This window comes from Chinchilla lanigera, unplaced genomic scaffold (genome assembly GCF_000276665.1).
Source record: "Chinchilla lanigera isolate Chin_1 unplaced genomic scaffold, ChiLan1.0 scaffold00094, whole genome shotgun sequence".
Taxonomy (NCBI): Eukaryota; Metazoa; Chordata; class Mammalia; order Rodentia; family Chinchillidae; genus Chinchilla; species Chinchilla lanigera.
The window spans coordinates 6238378-6251621 of NW_004955495.1; the positions used below are offsets into that span (position 1 = coordinate 6238378).

Here is a 13244-nt window from a genome sequence, read left to right on the forward strand (position 1 = left end):
TGCGCCACCACGCCCGGCTCCCCTGATTTTTTTTTTTTTTTTTTTGCTTTTAATTTTCCCTGCTTTTTATGTAAACCCTGCTTTACCAACTCCTGGTCTCAGCCCCAACTGTAACACCACTTCCTGGTCACCGGGGGAACCCCTCCCCAGTGCCCACAGGCTTCTGAGGGCCGTCTCTGTCCCCTGCGCAGCCCCTGTATGAAGGCTGGTTCCTGGCACTCTTCAACCTGCTCTACAGCACCGTCCCGGTCCTCTACATTGGGCTCTTCGAGCAGGTGAGCAGGATTCGGGGGCCAGGCCTGGCTGCCTCCTGCCTGGGACAGGGTGTGAAGACTAGGTAGGGTGCGGCCTAACTCCCGCCCTGCCCACTGCATTGTACCTGCTCCTACTTGGGTTCCGCTGTCTCATGGGGGCCACCTCCTTCTCTTAGTGGGACCCCTAGTCCCGCAGTCCAGCCCCTCAGCCCTCTGGTCTCTGTTACATATGTTCCCTCCAATCCTGAGAGGCCCTGCCTGGAGTAGGGGGCCCCAGATAACATCCCGGGTGATGGGCATGTCCACACCATGCCGCCCACTGTAGAAGCTGTGGCCAGGCAGGGGCTTTTGAGCATGGCCATGGGACTGAAAAACTGGACTTTACATTTCATGTCTTTTTTAGGGGGTTGGTTTGAGGCAGGGTCTCGCTATCCAGTCCAGGCTGGCCTCGGACCTCACTATGTCGCCCAGGCTGGCCTCGAACGTGTGTCGATCCTCCTGCCTCAGCCCCCTGAGTGTTAGGATTATAGGCGCGCGCCACCATGCCTGGCTCTAGCTCCCTTTTTTGTTCATTTGTTTTTGGTGGTGATACTCAGGGGATGGAACTCAGGGCCTTGCATTTCCTAAGCAGGCACACTACCACCACCTGTGCCCCAGGCCCTTAAATTTTTAAAAAAACTGTACCGAAATAGAGGCATGGACACCCTGCAGCGCTCACGGAGGATGGGTCCCAGGATCTGCTACCACTGACACCCAAATGAGGTGCTCAGATCCCTTCTATAATAACGTGGCTCAGTATTTGCACCAAAACTGAGAACTCTGCACTTGTGATGCTCCTGCCTCAGAGGCCTCTGGAGCATCCGGACGACAAGCGTCGACCCTGCACCCTGCTCATCATTTCATTTTAATTCAGTTAAATTACTATGGGAGGAGAGTGGCCGGGGGGCCCAGACTCCTTTTGGGGTCCCCTCGGCCTAGCTCTGGCCTAAGAGTCTCTCCCCCCTCCCAGGATGTGAGCGATGCGCAGAGCCTAAAGATGCCCGAGCTGTACATGGCCGGCCAGAAAAATGAGCTCTTCAACTACTGGGTGTTCTCCAAAGCCATTGCCCAGGGCCTGTTCACCTCCCTGGTCACCTTTTTCCTTAGTATGTGGATCATCCGCGACACCGCGGGGCCCAACAGCCTCGGTGACTACCAGTCCTTCGCGGTGGTGGTGGCCCTGTCCAGCCTGCTGTCCATCACCATTGAGGTGCGCGAGGCCACCTGGTCCCAACCCGGGGGTGGGGGTGGGCCTCGGACAGGGACTTCGAGGCCTCATCCTCCAATGACTTCCTCTGGGGGCAGTTTGAGACCGGGTCTCACCGTGTAGTTCAGGGTATCCTTGAACTCACTATGTAGCCCAGGCTGACTACAAACTCACAGAGATCCTCCTGCTTCAGCCTCCAAGGGCTAGGATGACAGGCCTGTGCCACCATGCCAGGCTTTCTCTGCTGACTTCTGCTTCTTGGCTTCATCCGGGCCCATGCTGGGGGCTCAGTCCCTGCCCCTAGCTGACCTCTGTCCCTCGCTGTGCAGGTCATGCTGGTCGTCAAGTACTGGACCCTCTTGTTCCTGGGGACTGTGCTGTTCAGCCTGGGCTCCTACTTCATCCTGACTTATGCCACCCAGAGCCTGTGGGCCTACCGACTCGTCCCCAAGACCTTCCCGTTTCTGTGTGAGCCCCTGGCAGGCGACAGGGTGGGCGTGGACACTGGGAGGACCGTGCTCAGGAAGGGGCGGGGGGAACTGCCTCTCCATGACCCTTGCCCTGTCCCCAGATGTCCTCCACAACGTGCTGAGCAAGGCCCCGTTCCTGCTCGTGGTGCTGCTGAATATAGCGGTGAACACCTTGCCCATCCTGGCCCTCCGCATCTTCCGCCACGTGCTCAAGAAGCCGCGCTTCAGGGTGAGGGTCCTGGGACCCCCAGGGGACAGGTGGTGCTCCCCGGGGCCACACTCTCCGGGCGGGGACCACACATTTTGGGGCAGAAGCAGCAGCCACCCTGGGCTCTCACACCGGCACCATCAGATTCCTGCCTGGGTTTGGAGTGCGGTGACAAAAACAGCCTTAGGATGGTTTATGCCAAGGGGAAGACTTAGACACGGCCCAAGCGTTCATCAACAGATGAGGCAGTGTATAGGATGAGGTCCTCCTGCGCTGTGGAATATTAGCCTTAGAAAGGAAAGCAGAGGCTGAGGCAGGGAGATTGAGTTTGAGCCCAGTCTATGCCATTTGGTAGGATCCTGTCTCATAATGAAATAAAATAAAATCCCAGCTCTCTGTGAGGCTGAGGCAGGAAGATTACAAATTTGAGTTTAGCCTGGGCAATTTAGCGTTCTAGGCCCTGCCTCAAAAGTAAGGGAAAGGACTCTGAGTCAGGCTCCAATGAAGGACTCTGATTGGCTGGCCTAGTAAGGGTTGGGACTCTGATTGGCTGGTTCAGAACCAAGTAAGGGAAGGAAGGGACTCTGATTGGCTGGCTCAGAGTCAGTTCCCAGGGAGGGACTCTGGCTTTACAAGGGTGAAGATAGAACTGGGTCTGAGTAGCCCCCACCAGGAGGCAGGCGACCCCAGACCAAACAGCAAACCCCGGAGGCTGATGGCCCGGTGGCCCCTTTGCTCTGCAGGAGGAGGTGGAGGCTGCCCCAAGCGAGGTCTCTGAGGAGCCCCTGCCTCAGTTGCGCCGGGAGTCCCGCATCCGGCGCTCCAGCTATGCCTTCTCCCACCGCGAGGGCTACGGCAACCTCATCACGCAGGGCACGAGCTTGCGAAGGCCCCGCGGGGACAACAGCGACACGAACGTCCCCTCCGGGTTCCTGCCTGACGAGGTCGAGGAGGCGCTGCCCTCGACGCCGCGGGAACCCAGGAAGATCTCGTTCCTGGTGAGCCGGCGGCCCCTGCTGAGGTCCAGGGCGCCTTCCCAGGACTCGCAGGTGCCCTCCACCCTGAGCTCGGCCTCCACCCTGGACCGGGCGGCGCCAGGGCCCTCTGGAAACCAGCCTGCCCTCCCCGGCAGACTGCTCGCTGGCCGGGGCAGGCTGTCCCAGGACAGCTCGTCGTCGTTTGCTGAGGCAGAGGCTCCAGCCTTGGTGAGGCCGGCGCAGCCCTCGGGTCAGAGTTCTGGGCACCGGGGGCCGGCCCACTCGCAGGAACCCGCGCCCCACCAGGTGGCCACAGGGACACAGACCCAGGAGTCTCTGAGTGAGCAGCCCATGGAGACCGAGTCCGTGCAGAGGGAGCCCTCGCCCATGGAGTGGCTGCCGGTGTCCTCCGAGGGCCAGCTGTCACCTCCTCTGAGGGAGCAGCCACCTCTGTTTCCAGAGGGGCAGCCATCTCCCTACACAGGCCAAGCAGCTAACCGGAGGCCTGACCCCAAAGACAAGGGAGCTGTGCCCTTCACTCTTTCTAATAAACCTGGACCCACCTGACCTCAGGGCTTCTTTGGGCTCCTTCTTTTCCCCAGGCCTCTTGTTGGAAGCCATGTGGAATATTTTTTCCTGGGTTTTAGACACCAAACCACTAAGTGTGGCATAGCCAGGAATGGTGGCACACCCCTATAATCCCAGCGCCTAGGAGGCTGAGGCAGGAGGATCGCTGTGAGTCTGAGGCCAGCCTGGGCTATATAGTGAGTTCAAGGCCAGCCTGAATTACATAGTGAGACCCTGTCTCAAAAAACAACAAAAAAATGAGCTAAAGACAGCTCATTGTGAATGCCCTGGTTTCCATCCTAGTACCCCCGCCCACACACAGGAAAGCAAGCAAGCAAACAAGCAGGTTCTAGGTGGTAGTGGCCTTCGCTCCCACTGCCTACCTGTGGGCCCCTTCAGCCCCTTGCTCCACCAGACTGGCTCCGTCCCCCCTTCAAATAAACTCCTTCCACTTCAGACCTCTGGAAGCAACAGGCCCCCGAAGGAGGTCCTGATTAGGTGTGCACCAGGGCATGTGGCTCGGAGGCCCCAGCTTGTCCCTCTGATGCCCAAGGGTTCCGTGGAAGCGGGGTGAGTGGGGGCTGGGAGAGGGCCGGACTCTCCTCCCTGCCTCCCCGCCAGTCTTGAGGGTGGCCACGCCCCTTCTCCCGCCTGTCCCCTCCCGCCCCCCCATGGGCCAACACACACACCCAGCTGAGTGACTAGAAAATAATTTATTGAAGAAAAAAACCAAAACAGCAAACTGAGCAGAGGAATGATTAACAACGGTGGTTTTTTGGTTTGTTTTCCCTTTTAAGCCTGTCGCCTGGGGGTGGTGGTGGAGAGGGTTGTCTCCCCTCCTGCCCTGCTGGACGTACTGGGGTGATCCCCTGGGGATTCCTACCAGCACCCTACTTTTTGATCTTCCTCGAAAACACTGCTGGGGGGCCCACATGTGCCTGCTGAGATAACCCTCAGGGGTCCCCTGGGGCCACCAGGATGAGCCAGGGGCCAATGGCCAGGCTTTGGTGGGAACACTTTGGGCAGAGAAAGGGCTTCCTTGGGGTTCACCTCTGCCCTCCCACACGCCCTGCTGTTCTGCAGGGTGCAAAGATGTCCCTCTGTGGCCCCCAGCTCTGGATCTCTGTCATAGCTCCCTCTGGGCCTGGCCTCTGCCTCCCCCCTCTCCCGCAGGGCCACCGCAGAGGTAAAACAGAAGCTCAGGGAGAGTCCCGGCCCCAGGACCTGCTTTCCTGGTGTTGGGGGCCTGGGCGGCACCGCTGTCCTCCGGGAGGGAGCATCCCATGCAGAAATGCAGCGCCCAGCTCCTAGGACAGTCAGAAGGTCAAATGTGGGTCCAACCCGGGGCCAGGAGGCTGAGAGGAGGACCAGCTGGAGCTGGGCCCAAGAAGGGGCTCAGGAGGGCCCTTGGGACGTGGGGAAGTTAGGGCGCACCCCAGATCCCCTGCCACCACAGGGCGGCGAGACTCAAACTGCCTGATTGTCTCTCTCCTCTGAACAAGACACTTAGGAATACATGCTAAAGTGAAAACAACCGGGGCAGAGCCGGGCGGGGTCCTGGCTGGTGACGACGCCCACCTGGCATCAAGATGGGGTAGGGACCTGGTGACCTCCCCCTGCTCAGCAGGGGACAGGCGGAGGTGGGTGGGGGGGTCCATGGAGCTCAGGTCTGGCTTGCTCCAGGATCCCTTTGGCTGTCCACCTGGGGCCTGGTCACCTGCTGGACACACACGGCTCCTCAGAAAGGGGAAACAGGAACACAGAGCAGCACAAAGATCACAGGACACACCGACTCGGCATGAAGTACGCGGATTGGGAATGGACCCCCGACCCCCACTTAGTACATTATCGCAAGAAAGTACATTAGCCATGCACCAAATCAAATTCCATTTTGTCTTTTTTTTTTCATTTTTCTTCCTTTTTTTTTTTTCTTAAATTACATCTGGACACGGAACACGTAGAATAATAAATACTCTTATAAGACAGGACTCAAAAACCAGAAACAGAAGCCAGAAAACAGAAAGGTTCACCTCTCTCTTCTCTCTCTCTCTCTCTCTTTCTCTCTCTCTCTCTCACCCTCTCTTTCCTAAAAGACTCGTTTAAACAAGAAATCTGTAAACGCTGCTGGTCCCTCGTCACCCGCCCTGCCTCGTCCTTGCTGACCACCAGCCTCACTGCCCTGACATTCAATATGTCTCCCACAGGATGGTCAAAGAAACACACCGTGGCCTGTGAAATGATAATCTAACTGTACAAAGCTTCAAGTCACATAGTCCAAAAACTAGCTAAGGAATTTTCTTTATCACATAAACTATACATTAAATATTTTGAGGTATTTCTGAGAGAATTGTCAAAGGCTTGAAGGAATTGTGCTGGAGGGGGGGTTCCCTGGGTGGGAAGGGTCTTTGGTTTGTTTGCAGGACCAGGTGGCATTGGGGGAGGTCGGGGTCTGCGCCTGGGGAAGGGTGGGGAGCTGTTGTGTGTGTGTGTGTGTGTGTGTGTGTGTGTGTGTGTGTGTGTGAGAGATGGTGTTTGAAAATGACCCATTGGGCTAAGCATGGTGGCGCACACCTGTAGCCTCAGCATTCAGGAGGCTGAGGCAGGAGGATTGCTGTGAGTTCAAGGCCAACCTGGGCTACATAGTGAGTTCAAGTTCAGCCTGAACTACACCAAGACCCTGTCTCAAAAAACAAAACAACAAAAAAAGCACACACAAAAACAGAACCTTACACAGAAAGAAAGAAAGAAAAAGAAGAAAGAAAGAAAAAGAAAGAAAGAAAGAAAAGAAAGAAAGAGAAAAGGACCCTTTGGGACGGGGCATGTGGCTGAGTGGTGAGTGTGTGTCCAGCATGCGTGAGGTCCTGGGTTCCATCTCCAGCAGCACAAAGAAAAAATATTTCTATAAATATGGCATATTATAAATTTTCTTTGCCCTAAAAGTTCATGTTTTTGCTTTCTAATTTTAAAAGAAATTAAAATGGTTTTGTGGGCCCTAGGCCTGCTGAGCTCAGAAGCTATGTCACCCTGTCACCCGCCATCCAGAAGAGGGGCTCGGGTGTATGTATGGGGGGGAGGCAGCCTCAGTTTCCCAGAATGGGGCTCGAAGTGCCCAGGGTCATCCCAAAAAGGAACAGGGCCGGTGTGTGTGTGTGTGTGTGCGTGTGTCTCTGTTGTGTGTGTGTGTGTGTGTGTGTGTGTGTGTGTGTGTGTCTGCTTGATGTCCGGGTCAGTCAGCAAGTGGGGGCTGGGGACTCTTCACTCTCATGATGCTGCCCCGACCCCCACAGGCTCTGGGAGTGTCACTTGCAAAGCTAGAGGACAGTGGTGGCCAAAGGACACAGGACACGCCATACACATCTTTGGTTCAAGAAAAAGGCACTCACTGACCTTGCCCTCCTCTCTGTCCGGTTCTCTCTCTCTCTGTCTCTCACTCTTGCTCTCTGGGTGGGTGGGGGCAGGGGGGCCACCAGGCCGGGACGGGGAGGGAACCCTACATCCAGCACAAGTCCTGGGGAGAATCTTTGGTATCAGACGTGATTTCCCAATCACGAAGGTGAGCGTTGAGTGAGGTAGCCTTTCCCCGGGGAAGGGGCTTCGCTAGAAATGTCTTTTGCATTCTCCAGGGGAGGTGGGGGCCCCTCCCTGGGAGGCAGCCGAGGGGGTCAGAGTTTGGGGGTTTGGGAGCGGGGCTCCTTCCAGCCTCTGGATTTTGAACCGCGGGGAGGCGGGTCTTAGGGGATCCAGTCTTGGAGGTCGCCTGCCCGAGGGATGGAGGGACGGCTCAGGAGAGATGAGTGCGGTAGGGATGGGGGGGGTGCTCCCCTTCACTTCTGACCCCTCCCCTTTGTAAAGAAAAAATTTTTTTGGCAAAACACAGAGCAAGCAGATTCCAAGTTCTTCGACATCTTCTTTCTCTCCTGGGAGAGAGACGGGACAAATGCAAGGTCCACCCCCAGCTGCCGTCCCCTGCGGGGTGGGGGACCAGGTCTGCAATCCACGAGGCGGAGAGGTGGTGAGCCGCGGTCCCCCGGGGCGCACCCGCAGGGACTCCTGCGTGCCTCCCTCTCCTGGACTCCGGCGTGGTCTTCAGGTTCCTGGGACGCGTCTTCCCTGTGTGCATTCATCAAGGTGCCTACAGGTAAAGTGAACTAAACCGAGGGGTGCTGGGGCGGGGGCGTCTGGAATTTACCCGCACGTTGGAGCCGGCCACGCCCAGGTCGGCGGGGTGACAAGGGCGCTGTCCTCGCAGGCCCCCTCCCCAGGCTTTAAGGCAGGCAAATCTTGGCACGAGGGATCCTGGCCTCTGGGGGGGGGCAGGGGGTCTCGGCTGGGGGCGTCCCGCCAGCAGAGGGGTGGCGCGGGATGGGAGGGGTGCCGCGAGGATCCAGCTTGACGTGGGTTTGGCGACTTGGAAGGGACAGGGGGTTCCGGGGTGGGGGACACCTCCCGCAGCCCCTCTGCCTTCCCTGGGGTAGGGTGTCTGGGAGAAGAGGATTATTTTTAAAATTCCTTTTTTTTCCCTTAAATACCCGGTTTATATTTCTAGTATGTGCTTTTTGACCCGCTTTAGGGGACCACACAGTGAGCCCCGGATTTCCTGGAGGCCCCCTGGGCGTCCTGAATGGAGGGGGGCTGGGGACCCCCCTTCGGTCCCCACCGCAGGGGGCTGGGGGCTTCCTCCGGCCTGGGGCGGGGGCGGGGAGGGGGCCCCGTTGTGCGCTGGGCCGGGGTGTGCGGCCCCCTCCCCGGGGGCGCTCAGGCCTTGGAGAAGGTGGCGGTGGCGCCCGCGGGGCCCCCGGCGGGGGCGGCGCCCGGCTCCTCGGCCCAGCGGTTCATGCAGCGGCGCCGCGCGTTCATGAAGAAGTTGCTGACGGTGTTGAGCTCCAGCCCCAGCTGCTGCGAGATGGTCACCTGCATCTCCTTGGACGGCCGCTTGTTCTCCTTGAAGATGGCGATGAGCGTGCGGCGCTGCAGGTCGGTGAACACCAGGCGCTGCTTCTTGGGCTGCAGCGCGCGCTCCTTCTGCTGCTCCTGCTCCTTGCGCTTGCAGGCTGCGCGGGCGGGAGGGGACACAGGCACCAGGTGAACGCCCGTCGCCCACAGCGCCCCTCCCGGCCCCTCGTCCCCAAGCCCTCTCCTCCTGTCCCGGAGGAGCAGACCCGAAGGCGGCCCGCGGGGGTGCGGGGCGCGGGTGCCCGGGGTGCAGGCCCTGGCGCAGCCGTCCACACCTCTCCCTGGAGGAGAGCCCGGACCGCGTTCCCGGGGCACAAGACGGCACCCATGGAGCCATGGTGTCCTGGAGCGAGCGCCCAGGGACCCCTGGGAGCAGCGAGGATCTCGGGAAGGAGGAGGGGACGGTCGGGGTCAGGGCTAGGGCTAGCGGGGCCTTCCTCGGAGCAGGACAAAGGCCCCAGACACTGCCAAGGTGGCAGCTCTGGGTGACGCCAGAGCCCTGCGAAGGCGCAGTGGGCACGGAGGAGACAGGGGCACGCCGCGCCGGGGCTGGCTCCCCTCCCAGGGGCCCAGGGCTGTTTCCGTAGACAGCTTCAACTCCGAGGGAATCTCAGCTTGAGGTTCAGCCCCACCCTCCCTGTGCACACCCCTCGTCATCCTCAGAACAACAGGCGCTGCAGACTCCCCAGCAGGTCCCTGCTGCCAGCGGCAGTGGCCTGGTGGTCGCACGGCAAGTTTGTTCTCTTCGGTTCTGGAGCAGTAGGGACCAGATGGCGCGCTAGATCGATACTCACTGGGGAAAAGAAATGACTGTCTGGCGCTATGACGCATTTCTTGGGGACGGGGGGTTCACGGGCGTCAACAGATGCAGCACCCTGCCCTGGTTGTTTCCTCTGACGCGGGGGAGGGCAGTGTGCTTGAAGCTTCCAACTGGTTCAGGTTTTATGGTTAGGTACATGTTGGGGGCAGGCTATTGAGCATTTCAGGATGTCATCTAATGGCGGAAGAGGGAGAGGACAGAACAAAAGGGCTGATCTCTGAAGAAATCAACAAAGCAGAGCTGGATGGGGTGCTGCACGTCTGCAGTCCCACCCTCTGGGAGGCTGAGGCAGGAGGATCCTGAGTTTGAGGTCAGCCTGGGCAACTTTGGGTGCGTCTTTTGTTTTTGGTACCAGGAATCGAACTCATGACCTCAAGCTTACCAGGCAGGTGCTTATGCCGATGAGCTATATCCCCAGCCCCAGCCTGGGCAATTTTGCAAGTCTGAGACCAGCCTGAATTACAGGGTAAAATCCTGTCTCAAAACAAATAATAATAAAGAGTGGGGGAAAAAAGCAGGCAAAGCTATTGTTGTTTTCAGAGGGGGCAAAATACTGTATTCATGAAACAAGAACAGAGAGTGTGAAATAAAAGTGGTGATTAAAGAGTCAGAAAATGCTCTTAGAATTTAAATGCATACTACAGATAGCTGGCATGAAATGACTCTGAGCGCTGGATGGAAAGTCAAAGTAACACCCTGGACAGCAGAAGGGAGTAGACACGATGGCAGGAACGAGGAAAGGAGATCACAAAGTTAGAGGGAGAAGGCAGCAAGTCTGTCATTGATCTGGAAGCAATACCATTGGGCATGGTGGTACGCATGTGTTGTTGCATCTACTCAGGGAAGCTGAGGCAGGAGTATTGCATGAGCCCAGGAGTTTGAGATCAGCTTGGGGAACATAATGAGACAATGTTACAAAAAATAAGTAAATAAGCTGGGCATAGTGGCACCCAAGCATTTGGGAGGCTGAGGCAGGAGGATCGCCATGAGTTTGAGGCCACCTGGACTACATAGTGAATTCAAGGCCAGCCTGAGCTACATGGTGAGACCCTGACTCCAACAAACAAACAACCTCCAGGGCTGCCAAATATCCAAACATAGAGGTGAGAACTCCAGAAGTTGATGTTCCACACACCTTTTCTCAGAAGGCTACTGGAAGATGTGCTCTATTCACATGACAAGGTAAACAGAAACAAGTGCGGGCTTCAGGAAATGATGTGGGGCACCGGGGGACCACTAGATAGAAGCAGCTCCAAGGAGGCGGAGAGGCAGCCGCAATGAGACAGGAGCCCAAGGAAGTGTGAAGGGGAGGCGAGCCCACACGCAGCGCATTCCTACCAGCAGGCTTGGCGTTTTGCTGGGCACTGCACAAAGAGCTTGTGATTGAGCTCCAGAACACCAGGCGGGTGCAGGAGGAAGGAAAGGCCTTCACGGTACTCCATGTGGCTCAGCTGGGGGCGCCATTCACCAAAGCCATAATAATGTTAATCACCGATATTGGTGCTTGCAGAGATCCTCCTGGTCATTGTCCCGGGAAACCAACCGAGGAGAGGGTGTGGGTCTGAATGGAAAATGGTTGCAGGAGCCAAGGGAGGAACCAGCGATAGAGCTGAGGGAGGAACCAGCGATGGAGCCGGGGGAGGAACCAGTGATACAGCCTTGGTGCTGCCTGCCTCAGGCCTTGAGCTCCTTCCCTAGCAGCAAAATATACATACTTGGCGAGGCATGGCTGATGCAGTGTGAAGCGGGTAGCATGTGTGTATGAAATGCCATGGGAGACAAGCAGATACCTTTCTATTTTATCCGCAGAAAGAAACCGTGGACAGAAAAGCAAAGAGCTAGCTGGGTGTGGTGGCGCACGCCTGTAATCCCAGCACTCGGGAGGCTGAGGCAGGATTGTTGCGAGACCAGCCTGGGCTACAAAGTGAGCTCAAGGCCAGCCCAAAGTGCATAGTGAGACCCTGTCTCAAAAAAGACAAAATAAAATAAAATAAAATAAAATAAAATAAAAAAGTAAAGCAAAGAACTCCTGACCTCAAGCCTGGGTGCTAGGGACAGAGCTCAAGGCTTGCTGCAGGCAACACCAAGGCTCTATCGCTGGCTCCTCCCCCGGCTCCCGCAATCATTTTCCCTTCAGACCCAGGTGCTCTTGAGAACCTTGGTGCTCTCTGAAGGCCCGGGGGAGGGGACTAGGTACCCATTCTGTTTTGTCTTGTTTTTTAGTTACTGGGGATTGAACCCAGGCCTTTTGCACTGAGCCATATCTCCAGCTCTTTTTATTTTTTATTTTGAGATAGAGTCTTGCTAAGTCACTAAGTTGCCTAGGATGGCCTCAAACTTGCAGTCCTCCTGCCTCAGCCTCCCAGGGTGCTGGAACTATGAATGTGCAACCCTATACCATGTTCCCATTCTTTTAAAGGGAACACTGCCAGGGATATAGCTCAGTGGTGCAGCACCCGCCTGGCAAGCTCATGGTCATGAGTTTGATTCCTGGTACCCCTCCTTGAAAAAAAAAAATTAAAAAATAAATAAGTAAGTAAGTATATAAATAAAATAAAGTGAACACTGAGTGGGGTGCATGTCTGTCATCCAGCTTCTTGGGAGGCTGAGGCAGGAGGATCTCGAGTTTGAGCCCCATCTGGACAACTTAGAAAGATGCTGTCTCAAAATATAAATATATCCTGTTTCTCTCATCCTAACCCAAGGGGGCGGGGAGAGAAAGAGGAGAGAGGGACAGGGACAGGGAGAGAGAGAGAACAAGAGTACTGGGGATGTAGCTCAGTAGCAAAGCACCACTGGGTTTGGTCCCCAGTACTGCAAATACATGAATGAATGAATGGATGGATGGATGGATGGATGGATGGATGGATGAGTGAGTGATAGGTGAGGCAAGGACCTGTTTCCTGGCCCAGGGAAGGTGCACTGCTGGTGAGGGGTGCGGGTTCACCCCCTTTCCTGTCCCCTCCCGATCTCCATCGAGCATCTAATGGGGACCCAGAGGCAGAGGCTGGGGGAGGGGGTAACGCGGCAGAGTCAGGAAGAAACTTGGCGTTTTGTCCACGGCAGCAGAAAGAGGCTGGGCGCCCCGCCCGCCCGCGCTCAATCTAATTACCGCTCTCCAGCGCCATCGATCGGGTCTGGCAGCCCGGTCCTTGCCCATCCCCCAGCCAGCCGGAGAGGAGGCGGCCGCTGCCAGGTCCTTCCCCGGGCTGGAAACTGAGGCTGGTGAGGAGGGCTGGGCTGCACAGGGCTGGGGCGGGGCTGAGAGCCACCCGCAACTGCGGTACCGCGACACCGGCTCCACCGCCACCCTTCCTTCCAGAGACCGCTACGGCCACCGCGGCTGCCTGCATGCCTCCTCCTTCACCACCTCCGCCTCGAAGTCAGCTTCTCCTGCCCGCCCTCAGCGCCGCCTCTTCACCCCTCCACCTGCTCCTCCCTCTCCCCTCTGTCACTTCCTCCATCTCCTCCTCCTCCTCCTCCTCCTCCATCTCCTCCTCCATTTCTCCTCCTCCATCACCTCCTCCTCCATCACCTCCTCTTTCATCTCCTCCATCTCCTCTTCCTCCATCTCCTCCTCCATCACCTCCTCCATCACCTCCTCTATCACCTCCTCCTCCATCACCTCCTCTATCACCTCCTCCTCCATCACCTCCTGCTCCATCTCCTCCTCCATCACCTCCTCCTCCATCTCCTCCATTTCCTTCTCCATCACCTCCTCCATCATCTCCTCCTCCATCTCCTCCTCC

At 57.2% G+C, this 13244-nt stretch overlaps 2 protein-coding genes across 5 annotated transcripts in view; one reads left to right on the forward strand and one right to left on the reverse strand.

Annotated features, from left to right (window-relative positions):
- Atp8b3 (ATPase, aminophospholipid transporter, class I, type 8B, member 3) overlaps positions 1–3727 on the forward strand; it is a 19341-nt gene extending 15614 nt beyond the window's left edge. For all 4 annotated transcript variants that reach the window (XM_005405949.2, XM_005405952.2, XM_005405951.2 and 1 more), the window contains exons 24-28: positions 192–275; positions 1264–1503; positions 1830–1968; positions 2072–2199; positions 2922–3727. In XM_005405949.2, the coding sequence (XP_005406006.1) occupies positions 192–275; positions 1264–1503; positions 1830–1968; positions 2072–2199; positions 2922–3722 (1392 nt within the window). In that variant the 3' untranslated portion in view covers positions 3723–3727. The remainder of the gene's footprint in view (positions 1–191; positions 276–1263; positions 1504–1829; positions 1969–2071; positions 2200–2921) is intronic.
- A 4750-nt stretch (positions 3728–8477) lies between these two features.
- Positions 8478–13244, reverse strand: part of Onecut3 (one cut homeobox 3) — a 21135-nt gene continuing 16368 nt past the window's right edge. The window contains exon 5 of the mRNA XM_005406165.1: positions 8478–8773. Within this exon, the coding sequence (XP_005406222.1) occupies positions 8478–8773 (296 nt within the window). The remainder of the gene's footprint in view (positions 8774–13244) is intronic.